The sequence below is a fragment of the Cetorhinus maximus genome, chromosome 3, assembly GCF_964194155.1.
Source record: "Cetorhinus maximus chromosome 3, sCetMax3.hap1.1, whole genome shotgun sequence".
NCBI lineage: Eukaryota > Metazoa > Chordata > Chondrichthyes > Lamniformes > Cetorhinidae > Cetorhinus > Cetorhinus maximus.
In genome coordinates, this window is record NC_135881.1 from 203,077,424 (window position 1) to 203,099,545 (window position 22,122).

The window sequence follows — 22,122 nt, forward strand, 5'->3', positions numbered from 1 at the left end:
ATCATTCATTTCCCTATGTGTTATCTCTCATTTATTTTAGAAATGATTCGTTTTGAGGATAAATAATTTAGAAACCCAGTTGAGGATTTTCCGATGAGAGAGGGCATCGAGTTGGGTGGGATGGAATTTCACACCGTCGGTCAACGTGCTGGTTCCCTGATTCCATCCCCTCACTTTCCTGGAGGCAGAGCAGCAGGGCAAGCCACCCGCAAGGGGCATCTAGCTGATTCAACTAGTTAAGGGCCTATTAAGAACTATTGTCAGAATATCCCAGGTTGCCTCCAGGTTGCCAGAGGCACCAGGGAACAATGTGACTCAATGTTCCAGGTGAGCTTAGAGGTGGCTCCCTGCCTGCCCGGCTTCAGCTATAGCCGCAGACGCCCCCTGTGGAGCGCTGCCCCACCAGCCACTCCCTAACAACAGTGACCCGGATCTGAGGCCAGGTTTTACTTTAAATTTTAAGATGTTGGAGAGAGGTTACCTTTAGCTTGAGGTGCCCTCTCCCTCACTTACCTGCAAAGGCAGCTTGCTGCTGTTCCTGAACTGAAGAGTCAACTATTGGCCGTCCAACTTTGAGAACCCACCTGCCATCCTTAATTTTTTTAAAAATTCAGTCACGGGATGTGGGTGCCGCTGGCTAGGTCAGCATTTATTGCCCATCCCTAATTGCCCTTGTTCAGAGGACATTTAAGAGTCAACCACATTGCTGTGGGTCTGGAGTCACATGTAGGCCAGACTAGGTAAGGACGGCAGATTTCCTTCCCTAAAGGACATTAGTGAACCAGATGTGTTTTTACAATTGCAATCCTGCCCTCTGGCCACTAATTGACTAATTCGGGGAAAATCACATTGACTGATTGTTTCCCACACAGTGCGGGCTTCTGACATTCATTTGATGCCCCAAAGTTCTCAAGCCAGTGGGAAACTCTTGCCCAATGGATCAGGTAAGTGGTAGGAAAACATTTTTGTGAGCAAAAGCAAGAACAGGAAATAATGAAGGTGGCAGTGGCCATGTGATTGGACTTTAAGCAGCAGAATCCACAGGGTTTTAAGCCACATTTACTAGATCAAGTTTTACTTACAACAGAGTTAAAAAATTGAAAATTTTAGCCATTCAGGCTACCATACACACATGTACCAGCAGAGGCAGTCTGCAACAAAGAGATAATAAAGGATCCACGTTTAACAGCTTGTGTAGTTCTAATTCTAAATATCTCTGGCTGAATATACAACTGTTTCTGTACCAAGAACTTCACAAAAATGGGGCTCGTTTCTTAGCATAATTTGTATGTTCATATGTAACAATTGTTATAAATTTGCAATGTGTACAATTGCCAGCAAGTCAATCAATCTTATCATTGACCTACTTGTTCTTTGCTATTTAAACAATATATTAGAAAGCAGCCCCATTAAATTACACTGGAGCATTCTGCTTTTCAGGATATGTGTTGAATTCAGTGCGAACCCAATGGAAGTTTATTCAACGATTCGGAAAATTCAAACATTAAAGTCAACATTGCTAAACCCTCAGAATAATTCTGATGAAAGGTGACCGACCTGAAACATTAACTTTGTTCCTCTTTCCAAAGATGCTGCCTGACCTGCTGAGTGTTTTACAGAACATTTCTGTTCTTGTCTCAGAAGAATAAATTGTTTTAGTATAGATAACTGAGATTAATGAAGGCTCAAGCTACATACTACAATGCAGAGCTCCAAATGGTACTTATAATTGTGACAGATAGATTTTGCATCCACTGTACCTGAAATGGGTGAAAGTGATGCATCGACACTGATGCACACGGCATCAGAAGTCGTATTACCAGGAACCTTTTCCTTCATTCCAAGGATGGTGCAACTATAGGAAATGAAATACAGCGTTAATATTAAAAAGAAAGACTTGCATTTATATATTGCTTTTCACAACTGCAGAGATCCTAAAACGCTATAAAGCCAATGGGGTACTTTTTGAAATGTAGTCATTGTTGTAATGTAGGAAATGTGACAGCAAATTTGCACACAGCAAACTCCCACAAACAGCAATGTGATGTGTGACCAGATCATTTATTTTAGTGGTGATGATTGAGGGATAAATATTGGCTGGGATATTTCTCAATAAAATCAGGTATTGCAACTATCATTATTACTCAAAATGGTACGTTGGCTAGGTACATTTATTTGCACACATAAAATATTCCACTAAACAAATTGCCACATCTCAGTGCTGAGAATTTGGGAAGAGGAAGGAGCTTTTCAGCATAGTTGGGAAACTGGATTGGGGATTGGACAGCAGTGAAACAAAGACTTTAAAGTTTGAAATTCATAATTTACTTAAAGTGTGAGTGCTGATTGATAAAGAAAATCAACTTGCATTTATACAGGAGCCTTTACACCCTCAGGACATTCCAGGTTGCTTCACAACCAATGACGTACCACTCCAAAGTGTAGTCACTGTTGTAATGTAGGGAAATACAGCTTCAAGTTTACATTGACTAGGCCACAGTTAGAGTAGAGTGTGTCAGTTTCATATGTGCATTTGAACACAGCAGAGGCTTGACTATCACAATTAATTATAAATCAAATCAGGTTGCCTGGAATATACTGTTATCATTTCAATATGGTGAAAAATAAACTCTTTGCGTTCCATTGTTTATAAAACTGACCCCAAATAGTTGTTAGACTTAACAGGTAAAGTAACAAGCAATCGATCGCATTAAATATGTATAAAGTATAAAACTTTATCAGTTAATTCCTACATACTTCTCTATTAAACTTAATCATGAGAGGAAAATATAGTTTCAGAATGCCACCCAATTACTGCTTAAATGTTCATAAAATACAGCAAAAGGCAAAACAACTAAGCAAATCAAGCTTAAGATAGCTATGAGTAGATCTTGACATTGCATTATGGTGCTAAACATGTGACAGTGAGTTGGCACCTGTTTAATATCTTTCCAAATTTTTGTACCTCCATACCTTAAAAAAAAGACCAAAATGTGGAATGCTTAACATCATCACCTTATGTCTTCTGCATAGACAGTAATTGTGGTCCACCACAGAGGAAGTTGGAAGGATTGTAGCAAATACAATTGTGACAGGTAATCAGAATGCAAAGGCTCCACAAAGCAAACCATCCTCCAGCACAGACTGTAAAAGTTGCCCAAGGAAATGACACATCTCAGACCAATAGCCATTGTATAAAAGCCCCTTAAGCTCTTAGCGTAATGTAGCAGTGACAGGAATGATTGGTGCTGTCAGAGTGTTGTTCAGACTGACAATGATGGTGCAGAGGAAAGAACAAGGACATCTCCATGTTCCATAATCTCAGTCTCAGTTGACTGACTCAATACAGATTAGAGGGTAGAGTTTCTGCTTTAGGCACAATTGTGGGTGATCTGGGTGCAAACTGGGCCTAGAATTGCACTAGTTTTGAGAAGCATCTTTTCCCCCCGGGCTTTCGCTCAAATGTATTTGCATATCAGCAAACACACTCTGCCACAAACCAAACTGATCGAGCAGCATTTCACAATGCAATTTTAAAAAATGTTGCTTTAAAATGTATTCCTTGATATCGTTAAGAATGGCAACTTGGTGCAGTTTGATTAAAACTGTTGAAATGTTGAAACACAAAAAATAAATATTTAGTGTCCACCATCTGTAAATTACCCAACTTTAAATAACTAAAAATGACTTTTGCAAAATATACAGGGCTATTTGCTCATTATATTAGGGTGCCATATTCTTTGAGCTAGTACAAAGCTTTCGAAATGTGCCCATTAGTATATTTACACCCAAAAGATCCAGTTTAATTTTTGAAGCCTCCTCGAAGGCCTGAAGACAAGACAATCAGTGGAAACTCTTAATTGTACATGGCTAGTTTTGTGGGCAAGGCCAGCTCCTAATAGTGTTTTGATTGTGAAACTTGATAAATTCCAAGATCATTTGCATCGATTGTACCGCTTTCGGACAAATGGCCTCGTAGAAGCCAATTTAACCAAGCTGAAACTCGAGCTCATGAAATGTTACCTTTACAGTTGAATTTTAGCATTTCCCTTACCTCAACATGCCCAAAACTAGATGGGATATTCCATTCTTTGAGCAGCATGGCCTTACTTCATCTTCACGGAATTGTCTGGACGGACAATATGCTGATGAGGCCCCAGGTCCAATATTGGGTGAGCCCCAGGGCTCCTGGCTCCACCTATTTCAGCCCAAAACAAATCTCCAGCCCTTGTCATCTATCAGCACTAAAAATCGATGAAAGTCGTTTGAACCACGGCCCATTATCCACCATTACCCACAGGTGCGATAAACCAAATGCCATACTGTTCCTCAGAAATGATGTTTTTTCGAAACGTAAAGATTTAGACTCGTAAATTGTGTACCAAGCTATTTGAAAAGATGCTTTTCATAATGTAAAAACATGTTGAAGAAAAGTTAAATTTGTTCTGATGTTGTGAGGAAGGTTCTGTGACACAAGTACATAAACTGTTACAAACGTCTTTCTCAAAATATATTAGAAGGATATGTTGATGGGATTAGATGAAACGTTGGCGGGGGGGGCGGTGGTGGTGGTGGCGGAGGGAGGCTCGTGTGGAGCTTAAACACCATCATGGACCAGTTGGGCCAAATGGCTTGTTTCTGTGCTGTAAATACTTTGTAACAGATATTAAAAAACAATAAAACATCATTCAACTCTGTAAATTACAACACCATAACATTATGATTCATATAACGAACTTACTTTGTCCTCAGTTTACACTTCGCTGTAAGTGAGGTCTCATTTGAAAAGTACATCGGTGGACAGGGCCTACATTTAGTATCAGATAACCTGTTTGCTGTGGAAGATAATAATATTCAGTTAGAAAATGGAACCCAAGCAAAATTTTAAAGAAAACATCAGTGGCTGAAGATTGTTTTTTAAAAAAAATTATTATTCACTCATAGGATGTGGGGTGTTTCTGGCAAGGCCAGCCTTTATTGTCTATCCCTTAGGCAAATGAATGGCCTGCTAGGCCATTTCAGAAGGCAGTTAAGGTTCAATCCACATCACAAGTAGGCCAGACCAGGTAAAGCTGGCAGATTTCCTTCCCTAAAGGACGTTAGTGAACCAAATTTTTTTTTTCCGTCAATCTGGTAGCTTCATGGTCAGTAATGTAACCGCTATGCTCTGTACTCAAAGAGACCCTGTTAAGGAATGAAGCTGACAGTTTCAGAATGCCACCCAATTACTGCTTAAATGTTCATAAAATACAGCAAAAGGCAAAACAACTAAGCAAATCAAGCTTAAGATAGTTATGAGTAGATCTTGACATTGCATTATGGTGCTAAACATGTGACAGTGAGTTGGCACCTGTTTAATATCTTTCCAAATTTTTATTTACATTGACTTCAATAAGAACAAGAAACAAGAGCAGGGGTAGGTCACTCAGTCCCTCGAGCCTGCTCCACCATTCAATAAGATCACAGCTGACCTTTACCTCAACTCTACTTTCCCGCCCTACCCCCATATCCCTTCATTTCCCTTATAGTGACTAAAAACCTAATCATTCTCAGTCTTGAACATACTGAATGACTAAACATCCACAGCCCTCTGGGATAGAGAATTCCAAAGATTCCTCAGAGAAGAAATTTCTCTTCACCTCAGTCTGAAATGATCAACTCCTTATCCTGAAACAATGTTCCCTAGTTCTAGACCCTCCGGCCAGGGGAATAGCATCGACCCTGTCAAGTCCTCTCAAAATCTTATATGTTTCAATGAGATCACCTCTCATTCTTCTAAACTCCAGAGAGTATAGGCTCATTTTACTCAATCTCTCCTCAATGGACAACCCTCTTATCCCAGGAATCAATCTAGTGAACCTCTATTGAGCCCCTATCAGGGCAGATATATTCTCCCTCAGGTAGCCAGACAAAAATATTCACAGTTTTCCAGTAAAAACGGTGAGAGGGGTGAAACAGGATGCCAACTCACTAGTGATCCTTTCACAAAATCGCACTCAGTCGAAGTCAACTCTCCGGGCCTGTCATCACAGTTACAGATAATAGCAGATGAATCATTAGTATTTTGTGTGCATGACAACCTTTTTGTCCACAATTTTCGTAAACTACCCTTAAAGCATAAGGCCCCAGTAAGAGAGCAGGTAGAGGAATGGCATCTGAATTGTATTGAGTGCTGATCCTCTGTTATTGTCAGCAGCGATTTCTAGCTTACCAGAAGGATATTCTTCATCACCTCAGAGAAGACAGAATCCACTTAATCTTAAGTTACAGAAAACCATTTCCATTCACTGTAAATTAATCTTGCGCAACCGCAAAAATCAAACTAGTTTTTGCATGACATTTAGGCAGGAGCAGATACATAGCATCCTGAGCTCTGCAGTAACTATGTTTATTCATTGACACACTGCTTAGCGGAGTTCCTGACTTTAACAGTCATCTGATGGAAATATATTGTCAGTGAGTTTGTTTGCCCCGGCTGGGGAGCCATATTTATCTTTATGCCAGGCTCAATGGATCGGGATCAGGAATAAAAATCCCAACTGACAACGCATAGCAACACAGCGAAACTCTCACTCTACAAAACTTGAAGGTTGGGGATGTGGAGGCTGAACGGTAGCCACACTTAAATTTTCTGTCCGTAGCTTCATGAATATTCAAATTGCCTCATTTTAAATTGTTTGCATAATTATTGATGGGCTCAGATAGCCAACAGATAAGGAAGACTGGGAGAAGCTGCTTCTACAGGTTGGGGTGTTTAGGACTGGGGGACATTGTCAAAAAATTAGCACCAGACCTCTCAGGAATGAAATTAAGGAACACTTCTTCACGCCAAGGGTGGTAGAGGTTTAGAACTCCCTTCCGCAAATGACAATGGGTGCCACATCAAATAGGGATGAGCAACAATTGCTGGCCTTGCCAGCGACACTCACATCCCATGAACAAATAAAAAATGTGACCTTTAAATCTGAGATTGATACATTTTTATTAACCAAATGTAGTAAGGGATATGGGACAGATTTGGAGTTGGGTTGCCAATCAGTCATGATCTCATTGAAATGGCAGAACAGGCTCAAAGGCTAAATGGTCTCCTCCTGTCCCTAATGAGTTTAATGAGTTTAATGCATTGCTATGGTTCTCATCAATCCAAAGAAGGGGCATCAGTATGGAACGTGCTTAATTTCAAGACTAAATGCTGTCAAAGTGCCATAAATTGTTAATGTCGCTAATGTGATTTAAAAAAGAGCAAATTAAGCACCTATTACATTTCCTGTATTCACAACTTCTTCATGGATGAAATAGTCTCATGAGTAATTTAAAATTCAGGAACGCTGTTTTGAAGTTGGGGCCCACTGGACAGGACAGAAATTGATTTGGAAAACTGAAAGGTGCCACCTAAAGTTGGGTGTGTGGATGTATGCTCTGGGACAAACCTGTGACCTTCTTAATCTTTGGACAGCTCCATACCAGCCACATTGTACAGAAGCGGCAATGCTTTTTAATACCAACGATCAGGCAACACAAGGTGTTATAAAACCCACGTCTATTACTTTTCTATTAGGATTTTTGGTGATTAAACGCTTCAAGCCATCACATTTTGGAGAGAAAATAGCTGATTGATCTGTCACAATATCTCTTTAACACAAGGAGAAAACATTCCACAGTACAGTTGTTATTAATTATACCATGTCTACACTGCCAGTTGGAGGTCAAGCTGGATCTGAAATCTGCCTAGAGCTGATTACTCTTATAAACCTTGTAAATGAGGTATCCATCAATGACTCCCCACATCCTTCAAATAAACCTAGCCTGAGCTCATTTTAGGTTGGGAGCGATCTATTGCTTGAGCAACATAATATATCATGAGATTTCAAATCATACTGGTTGTTGAATTGACTGTGGCTGCCCTATTTCACAGTGTTCTTTCAAGTTCATTATTTTAACCTGAATGTGAAGTGTGTGGCTGTATTGCCAGGCACGTGTATCACCAGACACGTGTATCACCAGACACGTGTATCACCAGACACGTGTATCACCAGACACGTGTATCACCAGACACATGTATCACCAGACACGTATATCACCAGAAATGTGTAACACCAGATACGTGTATCACCAGACACATACATAAGAGCCAACAGTATAACAAAGACACGTCCACACTTTCACAAACTCAGCACAAAAGACAACAATAGGAGCCAGGGTTCCCCTACTCTCTAGAATAGTTGATTTGTTGAATACAGAACTGCTACTTTGCTGACCAATCTGTATTTTTCTCCTGCTGTCCATGCCAGAACTTCCACTTGCCTTGCTTTCCCTGCCCACTGCATGTAAATGGGGTGTAGGGGTGGGCAGTGCAGGACTTGGGCTCCCAGTGGATTTCCCTTCCATCTGCTTGCGCTATAGTCGCTTCCTGGGGCCACCATGGGGATGGTAGTGGTAGGTTACAGGAAACCGTGGTAATGGCCATAAGGTACCCTCATGGTAGCCTTCTCCCTCTTTGCTCTGATGTCAGCATCTGACTGCTCAAGGCCCCGGTCTCAGTCTTTCAGTGGGACACTGCGCCCAACCTTAAGTGTTCGATCATGCACAGGGGAGTGGGGCAAACTGAATTCCTTTATTTTTCCTGCTGTCTGTTCATAAGCAGAGGTGTTTTAATTTTTGAAATAGGCCATGGCGTGTTTCTCCAAACCCTCTGTTTGTAACATCAATTTTAAAGTGACTCGCAGCAAACTTTCTTTAAGGTGAAATCAGAAGTACTATTTATTCGTACATTCAAACCTGGGGATAGTCTTCACAGCTGCACACACCCACACACACACACCCACACACACACACACACCCACAACACACCCACACACACACACACACACACACACACACACACAGACACAAGTGCAAGCCTGCCCACCGAGCTCAATATTCTGTCCCCGGAGTTGCAGATTTCCTTTAAAGTTAGTGATGCTAGAACAAGATGATGTTGGTATCCAGAGACTTGGTCCACTCTACAGGCGATGGCAGGAATCTTGCAAAGAACCAGGGTTCGAGGAGGTTTAAACTTGAGGCAGGCTTTGTTGTCAACCTGGAGTCCAGCTTTGGTATTGACAGGCTGGATGTTCAATAGCAGACTGGCCTGGGAGTCCAGAATATAATATTAAAACTTTGCAAAGGCCAGAGGAGCTTAGGCCATATGGTGTTACCCATTGGTGAGTCAGTTTCAGGTTCAATCAGTTTCTATGTCTCCGGTAAAAATCCAATGTTCACCTTAGGAGATAGGTGGTGGTTATTAGCGCCTCCGCAGGTATAACGAGTTTTGATGGCTCTCTCTTTGTTGTAAGTCCAGCCTGGGAGACCGACTGCCTGCTGCTCCTTTGCTTCATTGATTGTAATGGGTCAATACAATGATAGGTGTGAGATTCCACAAGATTGAGGGTTGAGCTTTGTCCTGTAATTACTGCTGGAAGTTTCCAGAACTGTAGCCAACTTGCAAATTATGTGACCCCTATAGCAGCCATGTTTTTGGTCCAGCAAAGTCCATTTTTAAATAAGCAGAAAGTAATGTTTGATTTAAACAGTTTATGATCTCCTTCATGTCCCTTTAAGATCCTTGCTGGCTCCTCTGGTGCTGAAGTCCTGTTGTAGTCATCACAGGGTCTCCCAAAGCCACGCTGCTGCCAGCCAATATTGAGTGAACACAATGGACTTTCCATTGGTCACACTACTCTTCAGTCAGCTCAGCACCTCTCATCCACTTGACATCATGTCTAACAATTTGGCTAAGATTACCAACTTACCATGTAGGGAAACACTAATGAATTGAGATGTTAGGACTGGAACCCTGATCTCAAAACGCAATGGCTAACTCCCACAATAAATCACCTTATTTTCAATTTATACAAAAACTGCAGTTTTACAAAGCCTTCATGGAATTTAATTTTTCCTTTAAGTCTACAGCATTCCCATAACACATGCTTACCTTTCTCCTTCACTTCGAAACCTGGGAGACACGGATTGTCCCTGAGGCAATATTCACAATCTTGTGAACAGTGGTAATTGGCTCTACATACACACTGTGTAGCAGTCACTGCATCTCCTCTATGCAGTACTTCAAATCCTTTCACTATGAAGGAAACAAAACAGTCTCAGACTCAATGAGAACTGGTGACCACGTTTAACCAACATATGCTGCATGCTTGTGTATTTGAGTGATAATATCCATCTTAAATGTGGAACAATAGATATTCAAATTAACATGTTTTTGTGGTCTTTAACTACATCTAGACTATAGTGAAAATTTAGATTAAAACCAAGACTAAACAACATTTGTTTGGTTTGCTGTCACCATAGCTTAACGGGGGGCCATTGACATAGTCTGCTTCTTCTCTCATTTTCTTCCATTCTCCCTCAGTCCACATCACAATGTTTTCTATTCTTCTGATTTTTCTACTTCCTTTTCTGTTTTTACCCTCGATTTCTCCTTCAATTGTTGCTGGGACAAGGCTGTCGGGTCTTCATTACCAATGTACCCACTCAGGCAAAATAACAACTGGTTGATAAATTTAGATATTATTATAAATATAAGCAAATAAAGTTCTAACATCTATAAACCTTGGTTAAAACTTATTTTTTTTGTTTTAGTCTACAGTTAATTTGCACACTTTGTAAATCAGTTTAATTGCTGACGATTCTCATTTCACAATGTGTTGCCACAGGCTAACCATGAAGAAGATTCAAATTTCTTGACCACATGTAATAAATATCACAGATTCTTTGTTGGATGCTGAGTAAAGGAGATAACCCAGTATTAAGAGCAAAATCTTGTCCACTGACTCTCTGATACACAAATGCCCCCCCAACCCAGGAAGTTTACCCAAAAGGAAAGCAAAGGGAGAACTGGGAATTTAGGATTTCTGGCTAAATTTTAGTACAGGACATGCTCTAAACTTCTGCAATGTTTCCCATCCAACAGCCTGATTGACAAGCTAACCGTCTGTTGGACAGGTAAGCCTGCAGGATTAGGCTGCAACCAGGGAATGGGGAAGAATAGGCGGTGGGTGGGATGATTGGGATGGAGGGGGGGTTGGGTGTTATAGGGTGTTGGTTACACCTCAGTAAGTTTGATGAAGTCTTCGTAGTCTTTAGCAGGTTAACTGTAAGTCTCTATTAACTACTAGAGCTATTTACAAATATACAGTAAAGGGTACAAGCTAGGAACTGTCTCCATGCTTAGGTCTGCACGCGGCTCTGTCCAACGCCACACTGACCCCCTAGATGCGGGTCATATGTTCTCTTACTTCACTGTGTGGGCGGTACTTCACTCAGTCCCACATCAACCCTATATGTGGTAGACCCTTATATGACAGATTGTGAAGATCAGGAGGCGGAGTTGGGGGATGATTTGGCCAATCGCAAGATGTGTAAAGAGGTCAGCTTGTTAGGCCTGAGGGGAAACACTCCAACTCCTCTTGACCCACAAGCAGTCCTGTAAAGGCAATTTCCTCATGGATCCAGTCCCTTCTTGTCTCCTTCCACATGTTGTGTCATGAGTTAAAACTAGAAATAATGTAAAAATGGAGGCACGTAGCCACCTTAAAAGAATTCAATGATGGATCTGCCTCCTGAAACCAAATGGCTTGGCTGCCCCTGTTCCCCCATCATGAAAACCACAAATGGGTGGGTTGGAGGCAAATTGGGCCAGGTTTGAAACTTCTTGTCAAGTTTTACTTCAAATCTGAACCATACCTGCCCATCCTTGGTGAGGGGTCGGGGGTGGGGAGGGGCAGGGGGGGCGAGGTTAAAATTCCACCCAATATCCACTCAAAAGAGAGAGCCAGAGTCAGAACTGCCAAGTGTATTGCTTGGGGAATGTGAACGCTTTGCTCTATTACATTAGTGCCATGGCAGACTATTAGAATTCACTCAACCCTCAAGAGATTTTGTTTTTAAATTGAGAGTTTTCATAAAATATTTAAGTTTCTTATCACCAACGCAATGATATTCCTGCAACAGCCTTGGGCAGATTGCAGTTGCATCAAATTAAATTTGTGATGTGGAAAGAGTTTGGAGGAGTTCAGAAGAGATCTTTTTATAAAAAAAGACACCATAGCTGCATCCCAAACTTTTGAACAGTGGAACATCCAAATGTTTGGTGGCATCTTAAGAGCGATTTCTCACTATTCCACCATATCTTCTCTCGAGACATTTTCATGATTATCTCTTTGCTGAAAAATCATAGGTCGGGAAATTGGATCGCTCAGCCTGCATTTTTAGCATGAGAAAATGGGTGCTGTAGGGTCTAATGTGGCATGTGGGCACCAACATGGTCATTCTGTGCCAAGACAGCACTGCTTACCAAGCTGGTTAGGACGCCCTCGCCTGTGGCCAATGTCAGGTCCAATTCCAACCCAAATCCAGGGTCTAACATCTGTTTCAGGCCCCTTCCCTTTAGTTGCTCATGACCGACCAGAGCAGGCTGTGGTCAATCTTTTCAGGCTTTAAATACAACATTTCACTTAACTGAACATTCATCCTGGTCTCACATCGAGACCGCTGCTGGCCACTGCCTCTCCCCACCCCCCAACCCCCACCACCCCCCTACCCCACCCAGCCCTCGATCTCACTGTGGAGTTGATGGCAACATCCCTTCCATCCATTACAGGACTGGCACACACTGCAGTGCCGCCCACAATACCTCTAATGGCACAAGATGGCCAGTTTTGCGCGATCTCCCTGTCCATCAGTTTGGGCACAGTGATCACTGTCGAATTTGGACAGGAATCAGTTCCTGTCCTTATATATGGCAAGGTAGCTGAAGCCTTTTTCCACCTCCTGTAAACGAATTGGTAATGATCTAACTCCCATAGGAATCGAGGGAATCAGGGGGTTTGTCAGGAAGATTTTTAATGACGGTAGTGTGCTGCTCCAATAGCGGTGCTGATATGTATTTTTTCTCTACATTCTTTCATGGGAGTTGTCCATCACTGGCAAGGCTAACATTTGTGGCCGTTGAACTGAATATTTCAGAGGGCACTTAAGAGTCAACCACATTGCTGTGGATCTGGAGTTACATGTAGGCCAGACCAGGAGATTGGTGAACCATATGGGCCATGGGTCATAAAATAAAAACAGAAAATGCTGAGGTCTGGCAGCTCTGTGGAGACAGAAAGAGTTAACATTTCACATCTGTGTGACTCCTCTTCAGAGCAAACTCCATTTCTCTCTCACAGATGCTTGCCAGACTTGCTGAGTCTTTCTAGCATTTTTTGCTTTAATTTTAGATTTCCAGCATTTTGCTTTTATTGTAGGGTCCTGGTCAACATTACTGAGTTTAGCTTTCAACTCCAGGTTCATTATTTGAAATTAAATTCCACCAGCTGCAGTGCTGGGACTTGAACCCATGCTCCCAGAGCATTAGGCTGGGTGACATTACCACTACACCACCACCACCTCCCCCTAGCCATTAATCTAAACACACACTTGTGATTCCCTCACCATGATTCGAGTGTGAGGGAAACACTGAACAGAGAGGAGACATCTCCACAAAAGGCTGGATGGAAAATCATTGAGTGATTCACCCTGACAATCTTATAGGGAGCCTTATGAGATCTGGGATGGCTTGTTTGACTTGTCTCTCAGGCAGGCATCGTGTTGGAACATCAAAGGAACAGAATACGGGAAATAGGATGAGGCTTCAAAAGAACCTAAACAAACAAAGTCATACTTGTAGCAGGAGGTTAAACCTGCAACAACGTTAAGCACACTAGAGAAGCTATTCTCTTATTGAGTCCGCTTGTACGAGCAACTGCGACCCTCTTGTCCATTGTATTAAGTGTAGTTACCAAATTGAAACAGTCATTGGTTTATATTTATCTTCATGTGATGGCAAATTAATTTGAAAGGCACTGGGATGGCAAGACAACTGTTCCTGCGTTGTTTGTGTTCATACCTCGTGTAAGATGGGTTGTCTCATACATTTCAAAAACAATTACTTATATTTATATAGCATCTTTAACATAATAACACATCCCAAGACACTTTACAGGAGCATTATAAAACAAAATTTGACACCGAGCCACATAAGGAGGCATCAGGTCAGATGGTCAAAAGCTTGGTCAAAGCGGTAGATTTTAAGGAATGTCCGAGAGGGGCAAAACAAGGTAGAGAGGTAGAGAGGTGTAGCGAGAGAATTGCAGAACTTATGGCCTGGGGAACTGAAGGTTCAGCCACCAATGGTGGAGGAATTAGATTTGGGGATGCTCAAGTGGCCGGCCAGGATTAGAGGAGTGCAGAGATCTTGGAGAGTTGTGGGGCTCGAGGAGGTTACAGAGATAAGGAGGGACAAAGCCATGGAGGGATGTGAAAACAAGGATGAGAATTTTAAATCAAGATTTTGATGACTGGCAGCCAATGTAAGTCAGCGAGCACAGGGGCGATAAGATGAATGGAACTTGCTGCGAGTTAAGACACAGGCAGAGTTTTGGATCACCTCAAACTTATGCATTTATGCATATAATATATGTATACATGATTTCATATGTACATGAAAAGCACACACAAATACTTATATACACACCGACACACACTCCCCAGTTCTGTGTCCTTTTCTAAACCTCTTCAAAGAGTAATAAAGGTAGTGATTGAACAGCAGTGATTATTTTCAAACTTGCCAATTGTTAATTATTTTATTTTGGATGTATGTCTTTGGCCTGGATTTTCACAATGACAGGAAACAACTCCATTGGTGTGAAAGTGGCAGAAGAGGCCAAAATTGGAAGTCCTGCCCCTGAACATGGCATCTACCATTTTTGTGAGGGCAGGAATGGGCTGGGGTTGGGATTTGCACATACACTTTTTGTGGAGGCAGCTGCCCATATAAATCAACAGCTGCCTCCAGTCATGTCTCATTTTGGTGACCCAGGTGTGTGAAACACGACGTACACAGGTTAGACCTGGTAGGAGCTGGTCTGAACTTTATGGAATTCTTTGGAGAGGTAGGGTACTCCTTTGGATATGGTCCCAGGATAACATTGGGGGAGGTGAGGTGTCCTTTGGGGGAAGTGAAGTGCCTCTTGGGGGGTGGTGGGGGGGTGGGAGACAAGGTGCCCCTTGGGGTTGTTAAATCAGGCATGAATGTGTGTAAAACATATTAAATGACGAACTGATTGGAACTGTCAAAGGTGTCAAAATGAACTGTCAAAAGTATTCAAACGAACTGTCAGAGGCAACTGTCATGCTGTTAAGGTATTTAATTCTCCTGCCCTTTTAGTCTGGAGTGTTTTTATAAAATCATTGCTTACTCTTGCAGGCTGTCTGTTGACATAAGCCTGAGGGTTGCCATTACTGGATTAGTGCTGCATGACTGATTTCACAACCTTCCATTATCACAGTGGCTGCCTTCCATTTCACCCATTGATTTACAGCTCGAAATAGTTGTAGACACTTTGAAGTGGGACTATGAATTCCAATGATAAAAGCAAAATACTGCAGATGCTGGAAATCTAGACAAAAACAAAAATTGCTGGAAAAACTCAGCAGGTCTGGACAGCATCTGTGGAAAGGAAGACAGAGTTAACGTTTCGAGTCCGTATGACTCTTCATCAGAACTGGTGAAGAGTCATATGGACTCGAAACGTTAACTTTGTCTTCCTTTCCACAGATGCTGTCCAGACCTGCTGAGTTTTTCCAGCAATTTTTGTTTTTGCAATGAATTCCAATGATTGGCTTTATAAAGGATTAAGCACTTGAATGAAATGTTAATTTTTATAAGGGTGTAGTTGAAGAAATGTAAATGCAATGAATGGGTTTTTATGAATGAGAGTGTTTTTTTTAAATATAAAGTCTGCAATAGACACTTAGAACTTTATTTTCTGTAATCTCGACATAGGTCCTGAGAGCTGCCCATGGTGGGCACTGGGTGAGTAGGCATGGTAGGTGGAAGGGCAAAAAGCAATGGCTGGGGTGACATAGGTTGGCATGAGTTGGAATTAAGTTGGCATGGGAGTTATAAAGGTCCATGGGGGGTGGGTAAAGACGCATAGGTTTACATGGAGGGTATGAGGGGCCATGGAAGGTGGCAGAGGGTCATAGGTTGGCATAGAGGGTACGAGGGGCCATGAGGGGTGTAGAGAGCATGAGTTGACATGGATGGGGCATGGGGAGTGTGTAGGCAGATGAGGGGGTGTGAGGGGTGAAGGCTGGAGGGATGCTTTTTGTTTTATTGCTTTTTAAACTGGAGAACAGAGACAGACCTTCCGTCCAGCCCGCCTCTGCACCTGGCAGCCTCCACAATCGTTTTAAGGTCGCCTGGCCTTACTCCCAGAGCGCCCTGTCATCCTGAAATGAAAATCTGACCTTCCAGGGCACTTTCTCCCAGATAAAAGCAAAAGAACTGCGGATGCTGGAAATCCAAAACAAAAATAAAAGTACCTGGAAAAACTCAGCAGGTCTGACAGCATCTGTGGAGAGGAACAGAGTTAACGTTTCGTATGACTCTTCAACAAAACTAAGGAAAAATAGAAAAGAGGTGAAATATAAGCTGGTTTATAGGGGGGTGGGACAAGTAGACCACTTTTTCCCAGGTTGGGTTTGCAGAACCAGATACATCCTGACTCTGCGCTCCCGACCGCAGAACGAAAATCCCTTAAGAGTTCGGTAAAGTCACAAGTAGATACTAACTTTCATCACACTCGATCTGTTTCAAACATTCTGTTTGAGAATTACTGTGCTCCAGATACTCTCCTTCCCCACAAGGTTTGCAGTTGACAGGTCTGTCTTTGGTACAGGGAGCAGAGAGATAGAAGCCTAAAAGGGAATACACAGTATTAATGGTCATCTGATGCTATCCTTCACTGGTAGCAATGAAAAGGGAAAGATAGACAGGGACTCTTTACAATCCGTATACAAATATGTACTATTTGTATCAATGTGCACAGTTGAAATATGCCCAACGATTGAGGATTTTATTTGCGCTGAAGGGGAAAAGCTACATACTTTCAGTCAACACCAGACAACACAAACAGGTCTTACAACTACAACTAACTATCAAGACTTTAACTCGTCGAACTCGTATTTCCCCAGTAAATGTGGCCACTCATCCAAACAAAACTCAATTCTCACTTTATGAAGAACACACATTACTTTAATGACTACTGCGCGCTGTTAGCCTCCTGTTGTGACCATTAATGTAATGTACACATGAAATGAAACGACTTCACCATCAGTCAGAACCTTTGCCCCAGTTGTTCATTAAAAAAGTTTGAGTCGCATCGCCAAAATTTCCATGCAGACAGCTGCTGACCGCCTTTGTTGATGGACCTGGAGTGCACTGACACCAATCCATGAACTTGGTACAGTTTGAGGGGTAATGTTGCAACAAGGACAGTAAGTTCATTGACAGGCAGGAACAGGATGCAAGGGCAAGGGCTATGGCTCAGACTGGATTTGGAACAGTGATGCACCCCAGGTCCACTTTAGTTCTCAGTCTACACAAGATGATTAGGACTTGCACAGACACAGCACAATCCCAAAATGTATTGATGATGCAAAGGTTTGGGCAGTTGGAAAAGGGATCAGCCTGGTGGGAGTAGTAGTTTGGGGGAATGCTATTTTGGACAAGTGTGAGGTAATGGATTTTGGGAGGAAAAACAAGGAATCAAAGGGCTTCCGCTGGCCAACTTGTGAGAACAAGGACTAGGCTGCAAAATATATTTGCAGCAGAAAGGGAAAGGGATGCAGGGAGTCAGGATTTCATTCTATATCAACCTGTCACTGCGTAGCCTGGAAGGAGAGTCATTCTCAAAGTGAGCATATCTCTGTCAAAATCCCTCATATGAGGACCTGGACTTTGCACTTGATGATGTATAAGCTTCTTGCTGGGCAACTGTCTTGGACATCGAGAACATCAAGATGGTCGGCACAATATCAGCTCTGTATATAAGTCCAATTCACCACAATGGAAGTGGTTGCCTGTCAAATGGTGGATGAGGAAACTCTTAAGACTTGTCATAATAGCTGCTGGGAAATACTACCTGGAGGCCAGGTATAAGAACATAAGCTGGTGTATCCAGGGCTCAATGAGTTACCAGAATTAAGGTGCAGAGAGACAAGCAGCTGTTGATGAAGCTCCAGAACTCCAATTAGCAGAACCTCAATTTGATAAAGTATGGTGTGTGTCCAAGCTGTGGTTAGGAGAATGGCATCAATGCACTCACATAACTTATGTTTTTTTAAATTCATCTACGGGATGTGGGCATCGCTGGCTAGGCCAGCATTTATTGCCCATCCCTAATTGCCCTCGAGAAGATGGTGGTGAGCTGCCTTCTTGAGCCGCTGCAGTCCATGTGGTGTGGGTACACCCTCAGTGCTGTTAGGGTGGGAGTTCCATGATTTTCACCCAGCGACAGTGAAGGAACGGCGACATATTTCCAAGTTAGGATGGAGAGTGGCTTGGAGGGGAACTTCCAGGTGATGCTGTTCCCATGAATCTGCTGCTCTTGTCCTTCTAAATGGTAGCAGTCGTGGGTTTGGAAGGTGCTGTCTAAGGAGCCTTGGTGAGTTTCTGCACTGCATCTTGTAGATGGTACACACTGCTGCCACTCTGTGTCAATGGTGGAGGGAGTGAATGTTCATGGAAGGGGTGCTAATCAAGCAGGCTGCTTTGTCCTGGACATTGTCAAGCTTCTTGAGTGTTGTGCAAGCTGCACTCATCCAGGCAAGTGGAGAGTATTCCATCACACTCCTGACTTGTGCCTTGTAGATAGTGGACAGGCTTTGGGGAGTCAGGAGATGAGTTACTCACCGCAGGATTCTGAACCTCTGGCCTGCTCTTGTAGCCACAGTATTTATATGGCTAGTCCAGTTCAGTTTCTCGTTAATGGTAACACCCCATGATGTTGGCAACGGGGGATTCAGCAATGGCAATGCCATTGAATGTCAAGGGGCGATGGTTAGATTCACTCTTGTTGGAGATGGTCATTGCCTGGCAGTTATGATGCGAATGTTGCTGGAGACACTGATGGAAGTTGCCTTTTCAAAGCGAGTACAAGGCAGGAATGTTACAAATATGGTCAAACTATGACAACATCAACAGAGGGAAATCTCATGCAGAATGGTATAAAGAATTCACCTGCTTGACACTCATTGCAGCAATTCTTCACTTTATCATAATGGTCAGCACAGCCTGAATTCAAAGGCTGTGGATTTGCCTGCAAAACATAAAAGCATGTTAGAAAAATGAATTATTTTTGTGCTTGCAAGTAACATCAGAGGACATTGACAGCTGTGGATCAGTTGATATCACTCTTGTCTCTGAACCCAGAAGGTTGCATGTTCATAATCCCACTTCAGAGACTTGAGCATAAAACCTAGGCTGATGCTCCAGTCAAGGACTTGAGGGAGTGCTGCACCGTCAGAGGTGCTGTCTTTTGGTTGAGACATTAAACCAAGGCCTTGTCTGCTCCCTCAGGTGAATGCAAAATATCTCATGGCACTATTTCCCAATGTCCTGGCTATTATTTATCCCTCAATCAATATCATTAAACAACAAATTATCTGGTCGTTATCATGTTTCTGTTTGTGGGACCTTGCTGTGCGCAAATTGACTGCTGTGTTTCCTACATTATAATTGTGACTACACTTTGAAAATACTTCATTGGCTGGAAAGTACTTTGAGATGTGCTGAGGTAATGAAATGATGCAAATGTTTCGTAATGGGAAGTTTTTCCATTACATTAACTGATCTCATAAAAAGGTGATAACATAGTGTTAGCAAAGCCACAAGATAAACAGCCCATGCTAATGTACACAGCAATGAAATTCGAACTAAAATAGAAATAATCCAAGACAAGTGTTCCCTCCTTTTCATATGTTGTTTGGTGTCTTGGTTTATATAGAAAACAGGAAATGCAACAAGAGTTTGTCCATGGAATATTTTTCACAAAGGTATATATAAAATATAAAACGTATTCCAGTTTGCCATGCATCCCATCTTGTAGCCTACCTAATCATACTGTTTGGAATCCAGGCATCCAACTCATTTTGTAACTGTACACCTGTAGTACGTACAAATGGTTATTTGCTACCCTCTTGGTTGGGGCTATCTGTATGTTTTACGATATTCATTTTTTGAGGGTGGGAGATTAAGTTCCATTTACTTTGTTTAGCTTTAGTTTTGGTTTTTTTTCCCCCTGAGTTACTGAGAATTTCCTTGCCTTTTCTGAATGCATCGATAAGTAGCCCATTTCTCTTTTATTTCTCATCAGCAGGAGTCTCTGTGGTGCTGTCCCTCCACCCGGTTGTGCCTTGTGACTGCATGCTTGTTACCATCGAGGCAGTTGGAAATGTTTTATTGCAAATGTCTCATTGGAGTTACTAATGAACCTGTCTGGTTGGCTTAACGGGCCCTCCCCGTCCTGCACTGTTGGAGATCTCCATTACTTGTGCAAATAATGCAAAGTGAAACCTTGCAGGTGTGAAGAACAGGGTATGAATCCACAGATTAAGTGAGAGTTATAACTATAATTTCAGACAGGTCTGAACTGCATGAGGCAAGAAAGGTAGCATGTTGTCACCGACAATAATTAAATCAATGGGAAAAATAAGGAGAATAATGATAATCCCAAACTAGGTCAGCCGGATGTGCTGCACTCAAGCCTGGGAAATCTGACAGGTTTGTACACAAGATAAATCTACTGTTCACTAGTGGGTAAGCTCACTCAGCTTCCAGTGCCATTCCGAGTCCAGGAAAGAATCCTGGAGTTTCACAGCTGTACACCTTGGACATGGGATACAGTAAGAAAACACAATGTCAAATACAGTGATTGAAAAACGATAATCAGCTCACTGAGAGAAAGCCTTGCAATAAGATAGCACCTTTCACAACATCCCAAAGCGCTTTACAGCCAATGAAATGTGGACACTGCTATAATGGAGAAAACACAGCAGCCAATTTGCACACGGTAAGCTCCCACAAACAGCAATGTAAACACGACCAAATAATCTCTTGTTTTAGTGATATTGCTTGAGGGGTAAATATTAACCACTGCACTCGTTTTCAACATAATGCCATGGGATCTCGCACATTCACCTGAAAGAGCATTCAGGGTCTTGGTTTAACATCTCACCTGGGTTATGACACCTTCAACAGTGCAACGCTCCCTCAGTACTGCACCGGAGTGGCAGCCTGGATTTCTGTGCTCAAGTCTCTGGAGTGGGTCTTGAAGCCACAGGTAAGAGTGCTACTCACTGAGCCACAGCTGTTGCAACATTTTCATTTAATCCTCCGAAAGGTAGTTTCTAAATCCATTTCAATTCAAAATTAAGCACCAGCTTGGATGAAACTGCTGACTTTCTTGGTTTGAAATTAACCATGAATGAACAATTCCTTCAGCCTGCATTCTGTGAATACCTATAGCCTAAGCAGTTGAATCTGTCTCCCGGGAGTGTGGCTGCCTCCTATTCCAAATCATCTGAAGTGACAGGATAAGAATGGATTAAAAAGGAGGTGCAAATTTTAAATGATCTAAAAAGACATGAACAGAAAATAATACTTGTTCTTTGTGCACTAACTAGAAAAGATCACAGCAGCAATTAACTTTTTGTAGCACATCCTGCATAGGCAAGGGTGATACTGAAAGGACAATACAAAGAGAGCATTAAGCAAGATGGAAGAAGGAAAATCTAAAGTGACCGTCTAAACCACATGTTAGGCCTTTTGTCAGGGCCAGTTATAGGCCCTCTGACTGCAACTGACCCACAATGAGTAGGCTAGACCTTAGAGTATTCAGTGGTCACCAAAGCATTGGGAAAAAGGGAGGACGGTATAAAATGGGTTGCTAATTAGTTATTACCCATTTGCTCCCAGTAAATGATGAGTCAACCAACACACCCAGAGTTAAAAACAAAAAGCTAAAAGCTACTGCGGATGCTGGAAATCCAAAACAAAAACAGAATTACCTGGAAAAACTCAGCAGGTCTGGCAGCATCGGTGGAGAAGAAATCAGTCAACGTTTCGAGTCTTTTTCAATTCCAACTTTGACAAATTTTAGCCTGTGTCACTAAGTCAGGATATTGAGAGTTCCTGTCACACTGCAGTCTACGCCACACAATCTAGGCTGACACTTCAGTATT

At 42.2% G+C, this 22,122-nt stretch overlaps 1 protein-coding gene across 4 annotated transcripts in view; it reads right to left on the minus strand.

Moving 5' to 3' along the window:
* The window catches only part of LOC144679206 (uncharacterized), a 58,084-nt gene that overhangs the window by 19,325 nt on the left and 16,637 nt on the right, over positions 1 to 22,122 (minus strand). For 2 of the 4 annotated variants that reach the window (XM_078539632.1, XM_078539631.1), the window contains exons 2-6: positions 19,121 to 19,199; positions 16,672 to 16,797; positions 9,974 to 10,117; positions 4,742 to 4,835; positions 1,761 to 1,855 (exon numbers count right to left, since the gene is read on the minus strand). In XM_078539632.1, the coding sequence (XP_078395758.1) occupies positions 1,761 to 1,855; positions 4,742 to 4,835; positions 9,974 to 10,117; positions 16,672 to 16,797; positions 19,121 to 19,199 (538 nt within the window). Of the gene's footprint in view, positions 1 to 1,760; positions 1,856 to 4,741; positions 4,836 to 9,973; positions 10,118 to 16,671; positions 16,798 to 18,793; positions 19,017 to 19,120; positions 19,200 to 21,116; positions 21,462 to 22,122 lie in introns of those variants that run through there. The other 2 variants (XM_078539633.1, XM_078539634.1) reach the window with 2 other exon arrangements.